We start from the raw sequence: 23,494 nt of genomic DNA on the forward strand, positions 1-23,494 counted from the left end.
CGAACTGGCCGCTTCTTCGAAGTGCAGCCTCGTCTTGCACACCTTGCGGAGGGGGCCAGGGCCAGGCAGCGCCCGAGGCTTTTCTGGGCAGAATCAACCGGCCACGAGGGGTTTTCCAGGCTGTGTAGCCAAGGTCTGGTGGGTTTTGCTCCGAATGCTTTGTCCGCATCCACGGTTGGCATCTTCCGAGGCATGCCATAAGGAGAGCGGTTGCTTTCTGTGGCACAGAGAAGACACCGTGAGATGCCTCTGAAGAGGCCGGCCACAATTGCGGGCAAAACGTTGGGACCAGACCACCGTGGCCACCACACGGCTCAGAAAACCCTCAGCCGCCAGCACTGCACCATGCATGCAAAACGGTCACCCCGTTCTGGGTTAATTGAAATGGGGCTAGAGTGGCGTCACTCTGTTTAGGATCACACTACGACTTTGCTTCTAGGGCCTCGTATTTTCACAGGATGTCATGTCAAGAATTAGACTGAGCAGCAGTGGCTTAGGAGGTTAAGAGCTCGTGTATCTAATCTGGAGGAACAGAGTTTGATTCCCAGCTCTGCCACCTGAGCTGTGGAGGCTTATCTGGGGAATTCAGATTAGCCTGTGCACTCCCACACACGCCAGCTGGGTGATCTTGGGCTAGTCACAGCTTCTCGGAGCTCTCTCAGCCCCACTCACCTCCCAGGGTGTTTGTTGTGAGGGGGGAAGGGCAAGGAGATTGTAAGCCCCTTTGAGTCTCCTGCAGGAGAGAAAGGGGGATATAAATCCAAACTCTTCCTCTTCTTCTTCTTCTGAGTGGTGTAGCAAATGCAGGCTGATCTCTGGCATCCTAACCAGGGCCGTTATGATGGATGTTCCAGTTCAAACCTAGGGTTAGGAGTCAGTGAAAGTTGCATAATTTGTGTGTCAGTGTGTGTGTGTGCGTGTGCGATTCATCACTTACTTACCTACAAGTAAAAGTCAGTTCCGATTACTTCAGCCTGGCTTTCTCTGGAGTAAATAGAGTTTGTTCTCAGTATCCCGTTCATCAGTAAGATTTGTCTTCAGTGAGGTAAAATGTAGGTGTGACAGAGTATTTGGGAATGCATTACAACTGGCCACATGTGCAGTCCAGATTCATGTGTGCTTACTTGAGAGTAAATCCTATTAACTTCAATGGCCTGTATTCCTGAGGATGGAGCAGGGCCACAGTATAAGACAATACTTGCAAAATATATAATCTGTACAATAGGGTGTTCATAACAGGCCGTACAAATCTGCATGTAAACAAATAGATTTTTTTGTCTTCCGCTGAATTTTCCTGGTTAGCGTGCAGAGAAGGGGAAGGGACGAAAGGACAGGGTTTTGCTGAACTCAGTACCTGCAGGCAGGTAAATAGAGGGGGGGGCCTTTGCCCTCTTGCCCCTAAAAGCTCACCTTGGGCCAGGCAGTCTCCGTCAACCCAGGCTACTCCACAGGGTAGCTGTGAGGCTAAAGCAGAGAAAGGGAGAGTGGTTTTGAAAGCCACTTGGGAGGCCGTTGGGGAGAAAAGCGGGTTCTAAAGAAATAAGCAGCTTTGGAGGGAGCGGGAAGGCTGGGCCGAGGAGTCACGTGGCCCCGTGCAAAGTTTGAAGGTGGCTTGAATGAAAGAGGAGACATCGGGCACAGGTCGGCAGGGGCCAGCCACCACCTTTGGCGGGGGGGGGGGGGGGGGCTGAGATTGTTGTGCAGGACCTGGGAGAGCTCCCAGTGAGAACCTCCTACAGCACCAAATAGCTTCAAAGGTGGGCCAAGCTCAGTTAAGCATCTAAAGCAGGGGTGTCAAACTCGCGGCCCTCCAGATGTTCATGAACTACAATTCCCATCAGTCCCTCCCAGCATGAGCATTGGCTATACTGGCAAGGGCTGATGGGAATTGTAGTTCAGGAACATCTGGAGGGCTACGAGTTTGACACCTGTGCACTAAAGAGATCAGGTGGGCCTGCTGGATGGCCCAGCACTTCCTCCTTGGCCAAAAAGTTTGAAGAGACAGCCCTCCTCCCGCCCCCGGCCCGTCTCATAACCCTGGACATTCCACTGTTGCAAGCAGCCTCCGGGTTCCCTGGCCTCACTCGAACTCTTGGCAAGGCAAATCTAGACCAACTTTTCCATCAGCAGATGGAACTTTTCCATCAGCCTCTCCATTGACCCCACTGATCTCCATAAATGCTGCTGCTGCCTGGGATAGGAGACCTTGAATGTAAACGAAGGGTCTGCAGCAGGAAGGAAGGAAGGAAGGAAGGAAGGAAGGAAGGAAGGAAGGAAGGAAGGAAGGAAGGAAGGAAGGAAGGAAGGAGGGAGGGAGGAAGGAAGGAAGGAAGGAAGGAAGGAAGGAAGGAAGGAAGGAAGGAAGGAAGGAAGGAAGGAAGGAAGGAAGGAAGGAAGGAAGGAAGGAAGGAAGGAAGGAAGGAAGGAAGGAAGGAAGGAAGGAAGGAAGGAAGGAAGGAAGGATCAGTGGAGACGGCCGATTGGGTTTGGAGCCAGCTCTGTCATTTGGATGGAATTCTGGCTTCCGTGGGATACCAGAGCCATAGAAGCTGGTTCATCAAGAAGGTGATCTCCAAGTAATCTGTTTGGATCAGGCAACATCAAAATTTAACTGAAACCCTTCTGTGAAATTAATATCCTTTAAATCACAAGGACAGGATAAAAAAAGGATCCCCCTTCCACTCACGAGAACCCAGCCAAACAGGGAATCTGTGCAACATTTCCAATAACTGTCCAAGTTTGTAATTTGGTGTGTTATGAGGAGGTTTGTTGCACAAGTGTAAAGCAGCATGGCTGGTTTCAAGCTCAGTTGTTGGTCTGACCTTTTCTTTCCAGTTGCTTCACACAGCTTCTAAAGTTACCACTTTCATAATAACCATTTCCTTTCTTTTAATGTTTCCTGTAGGTGGGATTACTTTGTTTGCAATGATTACTCTGATTATGGACTCTTTCAAAATTGGATACTTTGTTGGATATTCAGATTGCTTATCGATTGCAGAAGGAATTTTCCCCGTGACACACGCACTGCATACGCTTGTGCAGGTAACTTACTTTGGTCTTGCATTATTCTTACACGTGCCCAGTTCTATACTTTGCATTTATCACTTCTAAACAGGGACGTAGGTATAGATTTGTTATGGGGGGAATTTCGGAGGCAGGGCCATGCCCCCACCCGCCCCTGGGGGCGTGGCCACACCTCCCCAAGCCCCGCCTCAACCTCAGTGCTTTTAAAAGCAGCTCTCCGAGGCCAGGGACAGCAGACTCCCCTGTCCCCCCTTCCCCACCCCCCTTCAGCTGGGCTCCCAGCCAGCAGCCTCTTCTGCCTTCCCTTCTGGGCAGAGGCGTAGCTAGGGAAAATGGAGCCCACTGCAAAATCTGAGTTTTGTGCCCCCCCCACCATGGGCTGCCACTGTGATGCTGGAATCCACCCCCAAACAGCATCACTTTCAATGGTGTTTAGAGAGCCCAAATTCTCCTTTTAAATCCACCTTAAAGGGAGAATCTGGAGTCCCCAGTTAAAACAACATTGAAAGTGATGCTGTTTTGAGGTGGATTATCGCCCACCCTGGAACAGCATCACTTTCAATGTTGTTTTAACTGGGGACTCCAGATTCTCCCTTTAAATCCATACTGAAAGGGGTGGATTTAAAAGGAGAATCTGGGGAAACTTGGGGGGTGCCTGCTGTCAGGGGTGCAATTGTTAAGATAGCAGCACCAAACTTTCAGGATATCTTTAGGAGACTCTCCTAATGATACCACCCAGGTTTGGTGAAGTTTGGTTCAGGAGGTCCAAAGTTATGGCCCCTCAAATGTGTAGCCCCCATCTTTTATAGCTCCCATTGGAAACAATGGAAAATGGAGCACCCCCTTTTGGAGTCCATAACTTTGGACCCCCTGGACCAAACTTCACAAAACCTGGGTGGTATTAGTAAGAGACTCTCCTGATAGTACTAGCCAGGATTGGTGAAGTGTGGTTCAGGGGGTCCAAAGTTATGGACCCTCAAATGTATAGCCCCCATCTTCTATTAGCTCCCATTGGAAACAATGGGGATGGGGCACCCCTTTTGGGAGTCCATAACTTTGGGCCCCTAAACCAAACTTCACAAAACCTGGGTGGTATTAGTAAGAGACTCTCCTGATGATACTGCCCAGGTTTGGTGAAGTTTAGTTTAGGGGGTCCAAAGTTATGGACCCTCAAAGTGTAGCCCCCATCTTCTATTAGCTTCCATTGAAAACAATGGGGGATGGGGCACTCCTTTTGGGAGTCCATAACTTTGGACCCCCTAAACCAAACTTCACAAAACCTGGGTGGCATCATCAGGAGAGCCTCTCAAAACATCCCTGAAATTTTGGTGCTGCTAGCCTAAAAATAGCGCCCCCTGCAGGCCAAAAACAAAAAACACTTTAAACTATCAAAAAACCACAAACGAGGGGGCGGAGCTTCAGGCATGAATGGGGGGGTTGAACCCGAGAACAGCCCCCCTTACCTATGTCCTTGCTTCTAAAGTAGCTGAGTGGAAACCAGACTTTGCCTGTTGTGAGTTCTGAGTCTGCCCCAGAAATGGGCAGAGGAAGCCAGAGGGGATTCTGGGCAGGCTGGGTCTCAGTTCTCTCTCCACTAGCACCTCATTGCACTTGATTCTTCTCCTGCCTGCCCTCCCACCCCTAAAGCAGAGGCCGGGTAAGCTGGGATGTCGGAAGAGCTGTGCCTTGTTCTTCCAACCTTTTCCTCCTGCATCCAGCCATGGAGGGTTCAAGCCCCAGAGGGCTGGTGTTATAACAACCGTTCCTGCAGTGCCGACACTCTCCTGTGTCTGGACTAATTGATATGACACAATGTGAACTGGTCGGTTGGACATGAAGCTCCTCCACTTGCAGTCGAAAGTATGGTTTTCAAGATGATACGGTCACTACGGGCAGGTCTCCACATGAAAACAAGCAGTAATAATCTTAACTTAAAAAGATGTCTTTAAGCTGACTAAAGTCTTGTTTCTGAATGGACAGGCAAATGAATTATATGTCACCGCCTCTTGCCACACAGGGTCAGCTTATTGGCCTGCCATCATTTGTTTCAAGTTACCCCAGCCCCTTCCAAAGCATTCCCAGGAGAGTTGTAAAGTTTTGGCCCACTGAGGAAACCTTTCCAAACATCTGTGAGCCTGTTGGGAGAGCACTGCTTCTTCATTCCACTAGAGCCGTGGTAGCGACCCTTTGGCACTCCAGATGTTATGGACTACAATTCCCATCAGCCCCTGCCAGTATGGCCAATTGGGGCTGATGGGAATTGTAGTCCATAACATCTGGAGTGCCAAAGGGTCGCCACCCCTGCACTAGAGACTGTTGCAGGAGAAGTTCCCATGGGCTGGGACCTGCCTTCAAAGAATGCTGCAAGAATATCAAGCTGTTTTCTAGATGCAGAATAGTCCATAACATCTGGAGTGCCAAAGGGTCGCCACCACTGCACTAGAGACTATTGCAGGAGAAGTTCCCATGGGCTGGGACCTGCCTTCAAAGAATGCTGCAAGAGTATCAAGCTGTTTTTCTAGATGCAGAAATATGTTGGGTTGACGCCGACATTTGCGTTCCGTATTGCATACCAGCAGTATCCTTGACTTTCACTAGCAGATCTCTAGCAGTGAAGCAGAAAGTAGCAACAGGATAGATTTTCCGGTGCTAATGGAAATAATAGCCTCGTACTTCAAACAGAGAGCCAGCTTGTTCCTCGTCCGTCTGCAAACGCCGATTATGGGAAGAGCAACAGGAATCCCCTTCCCTTCCCTATGCAGTCAACCTTGAAGAGTAGAGGTAACATTAGCCTCTCCATATGTACTGTAGAACTGTACAGAGGAGGGGAGAGAGACACAGCTATACATAACTGCTGCATAATACTCCTCTTGTAAATACTTCAGCATTATAGTGAAGGGTATGATCTAAGAACCCGAAGCAAAGAGAACACTCCCATTATTGGCCTGGGTCTGAAATAGCAAAACTGGGCTCTGAACAAAGGCTGTTCAGTCTTTGCGAAAACTTCTCCTGTGACGCTCTCTGCTTCCCATGGCTTTCTAATCTCAACCTTTTGTTATCCCTTTTCCTGAACTTTTAAAAGATCAAAGAAAATAAACACCAGGGCCTGCAAGAGCACACTTGAATCTGCATTAAACATAACTTGTAGAAGACTCACCTGCAGGGTACAGAATCCCTCTGCCAGCTCCGGCCGTGTATTTTGGGGACAGTGTACCTGCCTGGGCTGGATGTAGTTATTTTAGTAAGTCATGTTGCCCTCACAATGTGGAGTCTTGTAGTGCAGTACGATAAACCGCCATATCAGCACATCCATGGGTAGGACCAGCCCGTTCTCCTGCTCAGTGCCTTCAAGGTAGTACACGTGGGTTCTGTTATGCCTGCCAGGACTCTCTCCCATGGATGTGCAGCCTGGGGGGTTTCAAAGAGGGGCACCCAGCAAGGAAGAGGGTGATTCTGCTATCCAACTCTAAACAGGTGGGCAATTGCTCTGCCAGACGCAGATCCAGTTGTGTGGAATATCTCAGCCTTAAGCTGGAGCATGATTTGTTCCTGGGTGGCGGGCGGGGGAGGGGGGGGTGCTGCACAAAAGACAATTGGTCCCAGCCAGGTTGCCCTCAAGCCTCTTTCTGCAGCCGCCGATCCAGCCAATTGATGAGAAGAAAGGGGGTAGTTTCTGTCTGGTCTGTGACTCAGGATGAAAGGAAGGGGCTGAAGGTGTGTTGGGCTCCAAAGAGCTCTCCCCCGGCACCCACTGTCCCCAGCTGATGCTGTGCCAACACCTTAGGAATCTGTAATCAATACAGTTGTTGCCTGATTTCTCCCAGCCTCCTTCTCCGCTGCTCCCCCACCCCCCCGCCAGCCCGCACTTCAGGCACAGATGGCTCCGCTGGCTTTTTTCTCAAGGCAAACTGATCGCTTTTCCTGAGAACAGACCGGGTGCGGGGAAAGTCGCTCGGCCCCCGGTGAAGCACAGGCTGCAAAGGCATCTGTCTGCAAGAGCGCCAGCCAGGAGAGGAGGACCCCGTGCAAAAAGAACCCCACGTGTGATCAGTGCTCTGTCTCTGGGTCAGAATCTCTGGATCTCGGTGTGTGCTGATTTTGGGTTTGACGTGAATTTGGAAGAGAGGGGCAGAGTCTTCTCAACACTAATATCTGTGCAGCCCTGAGGAAGCTCCAGAGCCCGGCTGCCTGCTGCAAAAATCTTAGGCCGTTTCCCCACCCACTGTTTGCTGCGCGCTACTCTCGCAGAGTAGCGCGGGGTCCAACTGCACTCCCCAACTCTGCTGCTCTTGTGCCCCCTCAGCGCAGGTCATTCTGGCGCTGCTCAAAATGGCGCCTTTTGATGACCCCGCGCAGGGCGCGGGGCAGTGGGGAAACCCGGGGAACATGACCCTCATGCTAAAAAGGTCCTGGACCAGACGAATCGGACGTCATTTTAAAAGTGGGGAAACGGCCTTAGAGACCTTCTAAACTGATCCACTTGCAGGAAGTTCCTGTGGGGCCTGACACTCCTCCTGATGACAGGCTTACTACTTTCCTTCCAACAGAAGAACAGAATTATGACAAGCCTTCTCCCCCCCTTCCTCACACTTTGGGGTGGGGGGGGGAGACACAGATAGCCCCCTAAGATTTTTGGGGGGATCAAGGTTTGTTTTGAACAATAAACCTTCCCCTCAGTTTGCAGCGGTTCTGCAGGTAGCGAGTATTGAAGCTTTGGGTTTGCTGCTGTAACGTAAATTTTATACATGAGCTTATTAAGATCCCTGAGGCTGGATTAATACATGAAAAACTAAGAAGATTTATTTATTTACGGGTTGGTTTTAAAGGAACAAACCAGCAGCACAGGTCTTTAGGTAAACAGAGCAGAAACCTGGCTGAGGAGCAAAAATGTATGACTTCAGAGAAAAGTTAGACTTTTAAACAATTCTTTCAGGCACAGACTGACTGCTCCTTCACACACAGGATTGCACAGACACCTGTCTGCCCTTTCCCCACCCCAGAGACAGGCCTAACAATCAAGTACCTAGGCTACCTCTCTGAAGAGTCTAAAAGGGCAAATTGGTTTTGTCTTCCTTGAAAATTATCTTTTCCATAATATATTACTGTACATATCTTGTTATATATAAAGTACAAGAGGCAAATGAAACAAAGCAGTTCCTTTAATTGAAGCATTAGAGGAAAGATCATCTCCCAGAGAAAGAACGAAACCACTCTGCCACACTACCAGGCCGAGCCATCTTTCACTCCGTCTGCTTTTTCCTGAGCTCTCCCTGCTCTCTTCTGGAGACCGAAATCAATTCCTTCTTTTGTTTCCTCTTCAACATCTTCTCCCCCTTCTTGGGGGTGACTGGATGATGGAGCACCCTTCCTCTGGGCCCATCTGAATGGCTGATTTTTCCATCAAAGGGTGCTTCTGAATATATTGTCTGTGTGCATCATTGCGCCTACATGAGTGTAAATTTGTTGGTGTGCAAGTTCTGTATGTGTTTTTGAGTGAATTAATAACATTCCACAGAAAGACAAGAGTCACCTCTGATCATAATAATGGAACCATTTAACTGGTTGTTGTGGGTTTTCCAGGCTGTGTGGCTGTGGTCTGGTGGATCTTGTTTCTAACGTTTCGCCTGCATCTGTGGCCAGTACTTCTCTCTGTGATGCACCTCTGAAGATGCCAGCCACAGATGCAGGCGAGACTTTAGGAGTAAGATCTACCAGACCACAGCCACGCAGCCCAGAAAACCCACAACCAGTTGAATCCGGCCGTGAAAGCCTTCGCCAATACATTGAACCATTGAAGGCTATACATGTAAAAATAAGTTCAACCTTTCTGGAAAAAGTAACTGTATCTCTAGGACACACAGTAGATAGGCTGTTTGGCCTGGATTTTGAAATCTGTTTTTGGTCACAAATTCACCATAGGAGCTTTGTCAAATCCAAATTTCTTGACCTCACTTTTCCCATCTGTAGAATGGGAATCACCTAGGCTACCTCTCTGAAGAGTCTAAAAGGGCAAATTGGTTTTGTCTTCCTTGAAAATTATCTTTTCCATAATATATTACTGTTCATATCTTGTTATATATAAAGTCCAAGAGGCAAATGAAACAAAGCAGTTCCTTTAATTGAAGCATTAGTGAAAAGATAAGAAAAAAAGAAAACACAAATTATTCCCAGACAAATTGATAGGAGATTTGAAAGTGCAAGGCAGCTAAGATGGGCTTAGCTGTCAGGGTTCAGAGCATGGAAATCACAACCTCTTATGCGCAAAATGTGTTTTTAAAGGCAAAGAGGATTTTGGAGCCAAGGCTGCTGGTGTGGCATTTCTGAATACACTGAAACCACTGAAGTATGGAAGCATTTTCATTCCACATCTTTGGTTGTCCTTGGCGTATTGCGCAGTACCATTTCTTTGACATAGTTCAATATTTTCAGATTAGACAATAGTGCAAATAGAATGTTGCACCAGCACATCCAGACTTGTTTACCTCTGAGTGGTTTGCGGTCTTTTGTGGCCTCTTGCACATTCATTTAAATTATGTTGGTTTGTTTATGCATCAAACAAATTTGGCAACGTTTTCCAGCAATGACCCTTGTTTGTATTTGCTTTCAGGTGTATTTCTTATGGTGCCATGCAAAGGATATCATCCAGTCTTTCAAAACACTGGAGAGGTAAAAAAAAAAATTGAATTGTTTGTGTTTATGGTAGTGGGCGTTTCGTTTCGGAACCTTGGCAATACCCTCAGCCAGCCAAAAACCGATCATGTGGACACAGGATGATCATGCAAAGAATGATTCACCAAAGTTAAACAGCAGGGGAACGCTTGTGTTGATGGCCACGGCCTCTCATCAGTGGGAGAAAGTCTCATATTTGCTCCTAGCCTTTTGTTTGTTTTCCACGCACACTGTGTATATTGTGGGCTGTGCTCCCTCCTATTGTCTTTTTTCTGTTACTGTGAAGGGCGAGGTGCAGTTATGCTAAGTTGGGGGATCTCTGTACCTGTCTGGTCATTGAAAACTCTCTAGGAACTCTATCCCTCTTCCTTTTTCTTGGGTGTAATTATGTGTGTGTGTGTGTGTGTGTGTGTGTATATGTATGTATGTATGTGTGTATATGTGTGTATATATGTGTATGTATATATATATATATGTATATGTGTGTATATATATATATGTGTGTGTGTATATATATATGTGTGTGTGTATATATATATATACATGTGTGTGTGTATATCATATACACACACATACACATACACACACACACACACACACACACATATATATTAGCAGAGTAGGAAAGAGGAGACTGATCCTCAGCTGCCTTTTCATATATGAGTCTACTAACTATAAAGGGAGGGTTGGGTGGAGATAAAATGAGAGATCCTCTCCTGTTACACGTCTACAATTGGTTACAGCTGGGTACCTATTCTGCTGTCTCGTGGTCATGGTCATGGTGGTGTCCTGTCTGCTCAAAGAAACAGAGTTAACTTGATAACTTCAGATGTAGGTGCACACTAACATGTAAGCAATGGCTGTCTGACACTGACCAATAGCTGATCAATAGATCAGGTCATAAACAGTGACTTCAGTAACTTGTTTACATACAAACAGTTAACCCTTTTATGACTGAGTTGTGACAGACACTTGCCAAATCCCAACACTTTTATCTCTGTGCAGGGCAGGTACCAGCTTGAGATGAACCTGTCACCTGGCTTGTGGGTTTTTTTAAAAAAAACATGTTCTTGGCAGGTTATAAACATAAAATCAGTTTGCGACGTTCTCAGTTTTTGTGTCGTTGGCCAAAAAGGTTGACTTAAATCACAATTCAGGCTGCCTGCCCTGTAGAATGCAAATACAATGTCATATGATATAACGAAAGGAAAGATCCCCATTTTCCTTCATTTCATATACTGTTCTTGTGGCAAAATAGTAAGTCCAAAACCAGGGGTTTCTCCACTGAATGTATCATTCACATCCAGCTCGGAGTTGTCATTTCCATGGGCCCCCAGCAAAGTAGCTTCTTTTATGATAACCTTTAGTTTCCTTTGACAAAGCAGAGATATTTTCATGCTTAAAATTCAGTAATGTAGGCAACAGTTTAAATATCAGAAAGTGAAATGTCCATGTGAAGGCTTAGTAGGTGCTTAAACGCATTTATGTTGTCGTCTAGATTTGGAGTGATCCATTCAGTGTTTACAAATTTGCTTCTGTGGACAAATGCAGTCTTAGCAGAATCCAAGCATCAACTTAATGAACACAAGGAAAGGCTAATTACTCTTGGGTTTGGAAACATATCAATAGGTGAGATTATGGTTTTGCTAATTTTTCATCATCTGATCTATGTTTTTTGTCATTATATCCACGGTATTCCTCTTGCCAGCCTTTAGACTGGCTCCATTTTTCTGTTCGATATTCTATTTACACTGCTTCTTTTATTCCCACTTAAGTTTCTGTCTTGAATATCCTACTTGTTGTCTTTTTCCCCCCTCTGGTGCCTTTATCACCTTAAACCTAAAAAGGAGATCTTTAATTCACAAACTGGATCTTTCCCACTTGACCATTCTTTGTTTCTGGGACTTATTATTTTCATCTAGCCAATAAGTGCCTTATTAAAAAAAACCAACTCCACTCTGGTATTTTTCTCCTGCAGATCTGTCTTTTTGATGTACTTTGTGTTTTACAAAACATTCAAGTCAGCCAATGGCTCATTCCGCACATGCAGAATAATGCGCTTTCAAAATGCTTTCAGTGCTCTTTGAAGCTGTGCGGAATAGCAAAATCCACTTGCAAACAGTTGTGAAAGTGGTTTGAAAACGCATTATTTTGCGTGTGCGGAAGGGGCCAATGTCAGAAAAAACATTTCACGTGCTCACTTACTGGACGAGGCTCTTTAGTGTGGCCTCTAGAGGCAGACTGTCACGTGTCTGAGGGTTTATACTGGTTCCAGCAGGGCAGATGTCCCGTTCTCTACTGTCTTTCTTGTGAGTAGCGTTCAGTTCCAGTTGTGCCTCCAGAGAGGCTGATGGTGCAGTGCCATGAACTTCCTGTTTGCATTTATAGCATTCACGCAGTCTGAGCCTATGAATGTCTAAAATGATAAGAACATAAGAACAAGCCAGCTGGATCAGACCAGAGTCCATCTAGTCCAGCTCTCTGCTACTCGCAGTGGCCCACCAGGTGCCTTTGGGAGCTCACATGCTGGAGGTGAAAGCAATGGCCTTCTGCGGCTGCTGCTCCCGATCACCTGGTCTGCTAAGGCATTTGCAATCTCAGATCAAAGAGGATCAAGATTGGTAGCCATAGATCAACTTCTCCTCCATAAATCTATCCAAGCCCCCTTTAAAGCTATCCAGGTTAGTGGCTATCACCACCTCCTGTGGCAGCATATTCCAAACATCAATCACACGTTGCGTGAAGAAGTGTTTCCTTTTATTAGTCCTAATTCTTCCCCCCAGCATTTTCAATGAATGCCCCCTGGTTCTAGTATTGTGAGAAAGAGAGAAAAATTTCTCTCTGTCCACATTTTCTACCCCATGCAAAATTTTATAGACTTCAATCATATCCCCCCTCAGCCGTCTCCTCTCCAAACTAAAGAGTCCCAAACGCTGCAGCCTCTCCTCATAGGGAAGGTGCTCCAGTCCCTTGATCATCCTTGTTGCCCTTCTCTGCACTTTTTCTATCTCCTCAATATCCTTTTTGAGATGCGGCAACCAGAACTGGACACAGTACTCCAAGTGCGGTCGCACCACTGCTTTATATAAGGGCATGACAATCTGTGCAGTTTTATTCTCAATTCCTTTCCTAATGATCCCCAGCATAGAGTTTGCCTTTTTCACAGCTGCCATGCATTGAGTTGACATTCCCATGGAACTATCAACTAAGACGCCTAAATCCCTTTCCTGGTCTGTGACTGATAGCACTGACCCCTGTAGCGTGTATGTGAAGTTTGGATTTTTATAACGTAATATGTTCTCATATGTTTCTTTTATTCTCTCTTTATGTAGAGTTGGATGATCATGCTCCGCAGTGTAATTGTTCCACTACATCTCTCTGCGATATATTTTCTCAAGGAATATACTACTTGTACCCTTTCAACATAGAGTACCACATCTTAACATCCACGGTGCTCTATGTGCTCTGGAAGAACATTGGGCGCAATGTCGAACATCTTCAGCATCACAAGATACCATTCAGATTCCAAGGCAAGACCCTTGGCACCATCGTGGGCATGGTTGTGTTTGCCACCACGATAGCCATCGTGGTGGTGTATTTGATTCAGATTGGGCGTACAAAGCTAAAGAGCGAAATTGCTCTTGTGATGTTTTACATGTATGCAATCATCGTACTGACTCTGATGTGTGCGGCTGGGATTGTCGCTCTGCTGATTTACAGACTGGAAGGTCGATCGCTGGATCTTTCCAAAAACCCAGCCAGGAAGCTTGACGGGGACCTCCTGGTGGGAACAGCTTCGGGATCCTGGCTCCTTTCTTGGGGCTCAATCCTGGCAATTATCTGTGCCGAAACCCACCCCATATATGCATGGTATAACCTGCCTTATTCCATATTAGTGATCATTGAGAAATATGTCCAGAACCTCTTTATAATTGAATCGATCCACCGTGAGCATGACAAAAGTCACGACAACATCAAAACGCTCCGAATACTAACAGTGTCGAATGGGAGCACTCTTTCTCCTGCTCCTTCTTACAAGGAAATCTATAATGGGACCAGCGGCCTCCACAACGGAGAGTTCCCATCCAAGTTTAATGGCAGTGTTTGTCTGCCTGAGAGCAATGGAACTGGGGCCCCGGATGAAGAGAAGGGGGAGCCCAACAAAGGCCTTTCCTTTTCTGCAGCTGATCCCTCACACTGTGGAAGAAACTTTGCAGTTGACAAGCGGCGCATCTTGAAGAACGTGGCTGCTTTTCTGTTCCTTTGCAATCTGTCGGTAAGTTGCTGTACATCAGCGGGGACCGCTCTCCCGCCAGTGTTCCTTCTCAGCAGAGATAAGCAGCCGTGGCAGGCTAATCCTGTCTTTCCAAAGAGCCACAATAATCAGCAGGTGAAATTTTTCACAGGACAAAAGTCAATATCACCTGCAGAAGTCTGAACTGAACTTCAGGGTGCTGTCAAAGTGCCAGTCACAGAGGCCGGGGGTGGGGGTCGGGGTGGGGGTGGATTAGCCATTCTCTCTCCCAGGCTGTTCCTTTCCCTACAAAACACCAATCAAAAAAAGTTCTAAGAAATTACTTATTTTTGGCATTTCTCTCTGGCGTGAGGCTTTTTTCCGCACAGCAGAAGTGCAGAGATGCAGAACACAGTGGCGCTTGCCCAGGCGTCTGTATGTGCTGAAAACAAAATATACTTTACATTTTTTTGGATTTATATCCTGCCCTACCCTAGTCAAAGGCCGAGCTTAGGGCAGCTTCCACGTTGTCAGCATCTAATATATATCATCAATATATAATACTTACAATCTGTAAATCATATTACAATAAGCAACATCATTTCAATCCGAACAGTAAATAGTTAAAGTTTACAAAGTATACAAACTTGGGCACTTTTCCATTTTGCGTGTTCTAATCAATATAAGGAGTTTTTATTAGACAAACTCCATTCTAGATAGGAAAGTGAAGAGATGGGTTCTCTATTCTGATCTAGCTGGCTGGATGGGCAGAGATCTCTCTGCATCTCTCCTTCCATGGTGCAAGAAGAAAAATGTGTGTCCAGAAGAAGAAGAGTTTGGATTTGTATCCCCCCCTTTCTCTCCTGTAAGGACACTCAAAGGGGCTTCCAAATTCCTCCCCCCCCCGCCCACAACAAACATCCTGTGAGACAGGTGAGGCTGAGAGAGCTCAGAAGAACTGTGACTAGCCCAAAGTCACCCAGCTGGCGTGTGTGGGAGTGCACAGGCTAATCTGAATTCCCCAGATAAGCCTCCACAGTTCCAGCGGCAGAGCAGGGAATCAAAACCAGTTCCTCCAGATTAGAGTACACCTGCTCTTAACCACTATTCCACTGCTGCGGAAGTTTCCCTGAGAGTCGCAACCTACATATCAAAGGATACCGTCAGAGCAGTAGAGAAAAGGACAGCCAGTGTCTTGACCTTTCTATCCATCTGAGTCACTGATTAGACCCCCCCCTCTGCCACTGAGGCAGGAGACGGGACACAGAGTCCTTCAGTTCCAACATCTACTGTACGTGGGAGCTGATGGGTTGGTTAACGGTCCTTTGCAATCTGTCTCCTCACTGAAATTAAAACTGAGGGATGTGCTTAAGGATGAGCATTCAGGACCTCTGTCCGAAGCACACTTTGGGAATGTAAGTGTTCTTAAACGGCACTGAAATCAACGGAGATCAAGCAGACCATTCGCTATTCATGCACCAGTGATTTCTGCAACATGGATAAATTCTTGGTTTTTTTCTTGAGCGTGCTCATAATGTAGGAGAAAATACCACTGACTTTAGTCATACATCCATGCCACGTCTTGGATCCAGCAGTTCAGAGGTGGAGATTTAAATGGGTCTAGCCCAGATCTGGGGCAACACTTGGCACTTTCCTCCCTATATATTACAGTGCCCACAAATTGGTTGCACAAGATCCTGTGTGAGCAGAAACACAAGTGGGGATACTAGACAAGCAGATGTTCTCTGCTTCACCCAACCCCATGTGTGGAATGTCCATTTTTGTTAAACACAAGAGGTGAAAGAAGAGATGTTTAAAACATTAGCCTGATCTGTGGGGTGACTGGAGGCCAAAGTCCCAGTCTCCCTGTGAAGAGAAAGTAGGTTTTAGGACCCATGAGAGTGTTGGTTGTTTCCCTGAACTTGTGCTAGAGTCCTAACCAAATTGGCAGTTCCTTCAACTCATGGGTACCCCAAAAAATTTGAGTAGCACAGCTGTATGAAGCGAGGGCCTTCTTCAAAAGTTGCTTTTAGCATTCAGTCTTTTAATAAAACCAGCCTCATAAAGCCAACATGGTGCAGCTGTTAAGAGCCGTGGACGTTAATCTGGAAAACTGGATTTGAGTCCCTGCTCCTCCACACAAAGCCTGACCTCGGGCCAGTCACAGTCCTCTCAGAACTGTCTCAGCCCGTGCAGAGGAAGGCAGTGGCAAACCATCTCCAAATGCCTCTTGCCTTGAAAACCCCACAAGGGGGCGCTATAAGTCAGCTATGTCTTGACGGCCCTTCCCAGCCCCAAGATCTCAGGTGCAGGAATGGCTGTGAAGGGGCCGAGGGCATCTATCTGAGCAGTTGCCCCAAAGGGCACCTCTGTCGTTCTCGGCTTTGCGATTCTCAGAGCTGCTGATAATAAGAGATGCAAAGAAAATGAGCCCCGTGAAAAGGGGAACTCTGGAGGTGTCTTGTGCTCCTCCCTCGACAAATTTGACACCACAGTTGTTAGTTGGAGAGTATTTACCACAAGCAAACTGTTCTTCTGACAGATGCTGAGTGAGGTGTGTTGTGGCTACATGTCCACAATAAAAATAAAAATAATTAACTGGTGGGGAAGCACCGGGCTCTGCGAAGACGCACTGGGCTCCTCTGCTGCGAAACCACACTTTATTTTATTTATTTGGGAGGAGAGAATTTAATTGGGAGGAGTAAACTGCTTTGAGTCCCTACTGGGGAAAAAGACAGGATGTGAAGTAAACAAAGTTTATATTGGGGTGCTGTGTGGTTTCTGGGCTGTACGGCCGTGTTCTAGCAGCATTCTCTCCTGACGTTTCGCCTGCATCTGTGGCTGGCATCTTCAGAGGATCTGATAGTAGGAATGGAAAGCAAGTGGAGTATATATACTGTGAGGTCAAAAGGTGAGGCCCTCTGAATAGAGTAGCCTGGCATGTGAGTCACAAAGAAGTCTGTAGCCTGGGAGTAACAATGAAGATAGCAAGGTCAATAGGTGAATGCATCTGAATAGAAGTATCCTGGTCTTTGTTTCCTTGGTTGCTTTTGTCTATTGTTGTCCTGTGTTTGTGTGGAGCTGATTTGTATTTATATAAATTTATATTTGTTTTAACGTACTCCCTTTTTACACCCCGCCCCCTCCGCCAGCTTTGGATCCCACCAGCTTTCGGCTGCCGCCCTGAATATGACAATGGATTGGAAGAAATGGTTTTCGGATTTGAGCCGTGGATCATCATTGTGAACCTCGCCATGCCCTTCTCCATTTTCTACCGGATGCATTCGGCCGCCTCGCTGTTTGAGGTCAGCTGCATCACATGAATTTCCCAGATGCATAACATGACTGAGGAACGAGAGGGTGGTGAAGGTGTTTGACCAAAGCAACATGTGCCGTTGTTTGAATGAATATTGAATAAAATACAGAAATTCATAGAGTGGAGTACTTCTCTCTCCCCCCCCCCATCCAAAATATAGGTAATCTTTTAATACATTGTTTCTAGTGCTGAATGGTTAAGTTAGGGGCCATGCTGGCAGGGGCTGATGGGAATTGTAGTCCATGAACATCTGGAGCACCATAGGTTGGCTGCCCCTGGGCTAAGTTATTGAGGAAACATCTGGACCTTTCTCTGGATAATTCAGTTCACTACTGGAAAAAGCATACGTTCCCAATATATTTTTTTATGGTAGTACAACTTTCTTCCCAGTTCCCAGAGGTTTGTACGTTAAAATAAATAGAAGACAAAATGAACACACATCACATCCCAACCCTGTTAAATCACATGGATTACTGTGTGAGGGAATGAAGTTAGATCTGTGGGTCTTAAAAGTGTCTACTCGTGATCCACAAAACTGTGGATTCTATACCGGGCAAATATAATGGGTGTAATACGCTATGTAAACCATTTGGGGTGGGAGGATACTTCACATAGGTCCCACCCCTACATGAATCTGCCCCATTTTATTTCGCTCAACCTGGGATTTTCAAAAATGGCTAAACTGGTGATCCTTGTGCGAAATCCCAGGTAGGAGCCACTCCCACGCAAACAGCCAGCCCAGGCAGGAGACGTTTTATTTCTCTCCCACCGCACCATCCAAGACCACGGAGACTCCACCTGCCAGTGCCCTGCCGTTGCTGGGAGGCCCCTTTTTCTTTTTAAAAATTTTGCACGTTGCACCCGTGCAGTTATGCAGGTGCAGCTGACCGTATTGTGGGACGATTGGCATGGCTGCGGGGGTTCATTCCTGCATGCCTGCGCAGCTGCACAGGAAATTAAGAAAGAAGCATCTCTGTGCAAAGCTGTGACCAAGCAACCCGGACTGTTTCTGTGGACTCCAGTTGCTGCCTGCACGACATCCATGTCAACGGGAAAAAGGAAAATGCGTTGCTTTATAAAGAACTGCAACCCATTATACATTTTCTGTGCAGAATTGACCACTGTTCAGCATATATTTTATTTATTATTGGATATGTAGAAAAACAGCGCTGCATCAACATTTCACAAGGCAGGTGTAGTTTGACAGCTGAATCTGAAATGTCATATGCTTGTTAGGTCAAACATACATTCATAACATGGTGGTGTTTTGTACTTGCTATATATGTATTTTTGTATTTGTTTATGAAAGGACTAAATAATAAAGTTAATTTCTTTAATAAGTGAGACTTTTTCCTTCTAAAACAAGATTGGTTTCCCAATGTTTGATGAAAATCTGGAAAAACATTGCAAAGGGCTTCTCTTGGGCAGCTTCGAGAACATTGTCACAGAGATATATTTGTAGGGCAGCAGTGTTGATCTGCTGTAGAACAGGTAGAATTGAGCACAGTAGCACCTCAAAGACTAGCAAAATTTGGGGGAGGGTGAGCCTTCAAGAGTCAAAACTTGAGAACATCACAGAGGCCCTTTCCGCACGGGCAGAATACGGCACCCTGGGGACGGCAAAAACGCCGTCCCCAGGGAGCCGTTCGCATAGGGGGCGCAGCTGCTTCGCATCTGCGCCGCCTGAGCGGTGTGAAGCCGCCGGTTTCCAACCTCGCTTCCCCAGCGAGGTTTATAGAAAACGGCGGCTTGTAGCCACTGCCGTGCGAATGGCAGCGGCTCCAAGGCACCTTCCCTCCCCCCATGTCCGGGCGACCAACCTGTCCTGCGGCCCTCCGGCGCATCGCCGAGGCCTGGGGACACGCCCCCTCTGCCCTGCAACTCCTAGATTTTCAGGGATCTTTGACATTCAAATGCTCATACCTGAAAACTGTGCTGGTCTTCTCCTGGACTTGATGATAGCCATGATCAGAGTGGGCTTGTGTGCTGCGTCCCATGGCAGTGGCGTGTGGGCCCTTCTAGAGACAGGCTGAGAGTTCTGATGGGTAGACAGGACAGTGATGGCTCATTGCTATCTCTTGGCTGCAATTAGACATTGCAGCACCGCGTGAATAGGCAGGCATCTCATGACTGGCAGGGGAGAGAACTGGCATCACACAGAAGAAAATGGTGGCAGCAGACAAAGGAAGAAAATTGCCCCCCTACCTCTCACGGACCAACTTAGCCACAGTAATCCACGCAATGGTCACCTCTAGGCTAGACTACTGCAATTTGCTCTATGCTGGCCTACCTTTGAAGTTGATCCAGAAGCTGAAGCACGTACAGCATGAAGTCACTAGGCTCCCAGCTGGAGCTTCTAGCCAGGACCATATAACACCTGTCCTGAAAGAGCTACATTGGCTGCCTGTCGAGTACCAGATCATCTTCAAAGTGTTGGTACCTTTAAGGCCATTAATGGTCTTGGAGCTGCATACCTGTGAGACCACCTCTCCCCTTACTGCCCTCAAAGGCCCTTCCTGTCTGCGGGAGAGGAGGAATTTGTTGGTGGTCCCAGGCCCCGGGGATGTTTGGTTGGCTATGACATGGGCCAGGGCTTTTACAGCCCTGGCAGGGTGCCATGCTCTTCCAGGTGACATCAAGGCCCTTTGGAGTATGTTTGGGTTGCACAGGGTCTGTAGAACAGAGTTGTTTTGCAAGGCCTTTTCTGCCGAACCAGCCAGGCATCCCTTCTTCTAAAATCATTTCTGCTCCTCGTCTGGATACAATGCGCGCATCTGTTTTTATGTCCCCATGTAGGTTTTTTCATGCCATCTGTTTATAATCTGTTTTTAAGCTTATACTATTTATAATGTTTAAATGTCTATTATTATTGTTGTTGTTGTTGTTACTGATACAAAAACAGTAATACACAGCAAACAAGATCACTATGCTGGATTTTGTATTAAATCACACGTCGGACACTTCCCAAGCGTCTAGGACTGTGTGATGTATCGATGAATAATGCGTGCAGAGCCGAGTAGGGTGGCCTTTTGCAGCTGACATATGGTGATGTCAGCGCTGATTGTTTTTAAGTGCCGTCCAAGGTCTTTAGGCACTGCACCCAGTGTGCCTATCACCACTGGGACCACCTTTACTGGTTTGTGCCAGAGTCTTTGTAGTTCAATCCTTAAATCCTCGAATCGTGTAAGTTTTTCCAGTTGCTTCTCATCAATTCTGCTGTCACCTGGTATTGCAACAGCGACTATCCACACTTAATTTTTTTCCACAATCGTGAGGTCAGGAGTATTGTGTTCCAAAACTTTGTCAGTCTGAATTCGGAAATCTGGGTGTGTGTGACAATTGCTTGTGGCTATGTCAAAATGCAAACGCGGTTTGCCTAAATCATTAACTGTCTGCATCCTGTTTCTCTGGGTCCACCTTTAGCATAATCTAATCTTTTTTTTTAGTTTCAGCAAATTTGTGACTTAGACAATGGTTTCAGGGAGTAATGCATTTTACAGCAGAAAGGAAAACTTTACAGAAAATCAAAATAAAACCTAAATTCTACTAACATTATATATCTATCAAAACTACATTAAAAAACAAAATAATTATTATCTGCCCCCCTGGCTACAAATAGAAAGGGGAGAAGATGGAAGCTATCTTCTTAGCCAAAAGTAGAAAATCTTTCCATTTTTGGATTTTATGAATATGAAAGATGCTAAACCAGTCAGAACTCCTATGGAAACAAATTACTTGAATCAGGAAAGAAACAGTAAACTTCTGCCTGCCAACAAGTCTACAGAGAAGCAACTGGGACATGGCAGCAGCCGTGGAGATGCCGTGCAAAAAGACCAAGTCACCAAACACAAGAGATTGGAATGCAGTCAAAAGACCTGGCACTAGTCATCTAAAACAAAAGTTGCCAACAAGTTTCGATCCCAGACTGGTGGGATACATGGATGAGACTAGGCTGGAGGTACAAGAGACAGGAAGACAATGGACACCTGTTCTTTTATAGAGGTGGAGCAATTGCTGGAGCAGCCAAAAGCAAGAAAGCATGGCTGCTATGGCTGACTGAAGCTGAAGGTGTGTCTGCAACTGAGGCAAACAAGCAACTTCAATGGATCCTGAAACTGGAAGTGGGCAACAAGAATTTCAGCAGAATTCAGATTTGGATTTATTAGAGCTGAAACTTTTTGGAAAAACTGAAAAGGACATATTCCAATATCTGTACGCTTTTTCTATGGAAAGGGCCATTCCCTTGTTCCAGCAGCATTAAAAAAATTTAATGCAAAGATAGACGCGCAGCTATTATATGGAGTTCCCATTTGGCTACATGCAGTTGACTGTCAGGCTCTCGAATGTGGAAATAACAGAGACCGTAGGAAAGTCCTAAAGCAGTTTATTTCTACAACGCGTAGAGTAACAGAGAAAGCTGAATCTAAGCTCTCCCACTTAGATCCAGAGATTATATCCTTCAATCCCCCCCCCCCCCCGCATTTGATTCCCACCAAATGTGTTTCACAAAATGTATAACATTTGCACTACAGAGCTTTAAGAAACCTGGGAACGTTCGCACCTTCCCGCAGGAGGGCTGGCGCCAGGGAATTGCCAGGGAGGGGAGAGGGAAACAGGAAAGCATTTACAGGAAACATTTGCAATTCCTACACAGCAAGACATCTGGGCATTGACAGGCTTGGACCTGACATTGACAACTCTCTGAATATGGTCCAATCCAAAATTTTCAGTAAAATTATGGGCCTACCGAACTGTGTACCCTATACGGCCCTTTGCTTAGAACTGCGTTAAAAGTTTATAGGGCCTGGTCGAGAGCTTTCAAACTCTGGCTTCGCCTACATTTTTCACACAATGAGCGCTCGCTGGTTCACCTACTTTTATCTGACACCCAGGCTAATCCAGTTTTCTCTAACAGAGAGAAAGATCGAATCACTTGGAATACCTTTCAACTCTATTTTCCTTCTATCCAGTTTAGAATCCTATAATTTACTAAGACAAAACATTTTTGGAAGGAGAATGGATCAATTTAACCAGGGTTGCTAGGAAAACTTGTTCACCCCTGCATCTCTCAATTCCTTTACATCAAAATAGGGTGGCTCCCTACCTGTGTCTTTTAACTAATCCTAATCAGAGAAGAGCCTTTACACTTGCTCGCTTTAACGTCTTCCCCTCTGCTTTATTGCGTGGCCGATTCAACAACTTAGAAATGAGTAAAAGGGTGTGCTCTGGTAATGAACAACAAATCGAAACATTGATACATCAATTGTTCTACTGCCCTAAATCTGCAAATATTAGATTAAAATATTCTAATATGTTTTCTGATACCTGATTAAATGGATGCTTCATGCAGACTCCTTTTTTTTACTGGATAATTCTGATCTCACAATTTGTGAAATGATAGCAATTTTTTTTAATTGGGAGTGATGCATAACCAGTAGCCTACACTTATGCCATATATTTTGTATTTGAATACTGCTCTTATTGTAAATTCTGTATTTTTGATATGATCTTATTTTTTTATTTTATGCCAAAATAAAGGCTAAAGAAGGAAAAAATATATACGAATATCAGCATTTTTTAAAAAGAAAAGCAGCTGAATTTTTTCAGCTCCATTGTAGTCAATGGGGAATTGGGAGGGGGGTGTTTCAAGGTGGAGGCACCAAATTTTTAGTGTAGCTGCAGGAGACTCTTAGGCAGATTCCGCATGGGCCAAAAACAGCGGTGTGAAAATGGTGTAAAATGGTGTGAAAGGGTTTAAAATGGTGTAAAAGGGTTTTCACCGTCTTCACTCCATTTCACACCACTGTGAGGAGGGCAGCCTGTGGTCCTTCAACTACTTTTCCTGCAACAAGCAAATCAAGCGGATGTCTCCTTCACCTGCCGCTCCATCAGCGGCTTCATGTACCTCTGCCTGGACATGGAGGCAGTTGGACATGGAGCTGAGTGAGGATGCCATCGAGGAGACGGCCTGTGACCAGGACAGGAGCAGCGGGGGCGGGGGGGGGGGAGGACTGGAGGCAGGTGATCTGCATGTGATGGCCCAGGACTGCCCTTCCCTGAGGATGGCGCTTCTGCTGGAGTCCCCCCTCCCTCCCTGCCACACAGCCCGGAAAACCCACTAGAACCAGCTGGATCCAGCCGTGAAAGCCTTTGACAATACATCACTCCAGAGCAACTTTAACCTCATGCTCCATGTAGTCACCCAACCTCCCCTTCCGCCATGTTCTTCTCCCCATCGTCCCCCAATTTTT

The 23,494-nt window shown here is 46.2% G+C and overlaps 1 protein-coding gene across 1 annotated transcript; it reads left to right on the forward strand.

Annotated features, from left to right (window-relative positions):
* The first annotated feature begins 243 nt into the window (after positions 1-243).
* On the forward strand, positions 244-18,580 carry OTOP1 (otopetrin 1). The gene is made up of 6 exons (XM_048509555.1): positions 244-367; positions 2,906-3,042; positions 9,632-9,690; positions 11,192-11,322; positions 13,026-13,969; positions 17,080-18,580. The coding sequence occupies exons 1-6, from the start codon at positions 244-246 to the stop codon at positions 17,248-17,250; spliced, it is 1,566 nt and encodes a 521-aa protein (XP_048365512.1). The 3' UTR covers positions 17,251-18,580.
* The last annotated feature ends 4,914 nt before the right edge of the window (positions 18,581-23,494 follow it).

Source organism: Sphaerodactylus townsendi, linkage group LG10, assembly GCF_021028975.2.
Source record: "Sphaerodactylus townsendi isolate TG3544 linkage group LG10, MPM_Stown_v2.3, whole genome shotgun sequence".
Lineage (NCBI taxonomy): Eukaryota > Metazoa > Chordata > Lepidosauria > Squamata > Sphaerodactylidae > Sphaerodactylus > Sphaerodactylus townsendi.

What these genes read in the sequence shown, in the direction of transcription:
- OTOP1 (XM_048509555.1), top strand. Translation starts at nt 244, where the DNA reads ATGCCTCTGAAGAGGCCGGCCACAATTGCGGGCAAAACGTTGGGACCA. An exon ending in TCTTTCAAAACACTGGAGAG is followed by an intron (nt 9,691 to 11,191) that starts GTAAAAAAAAAA and finishes GTTGTCGTCTAG; the next exon opens with ATTTGGAGTGATCCATTCAG. An exon ending in TGTTCCTTTGCAATCTGTCG is followed by an intron (nt 13,970 to 17,079) that starts GTAAGTTGCTGT and finishes CCCCTCCGCCAG; the next exon opens with CTTTGGATCCCACCAGCTTT.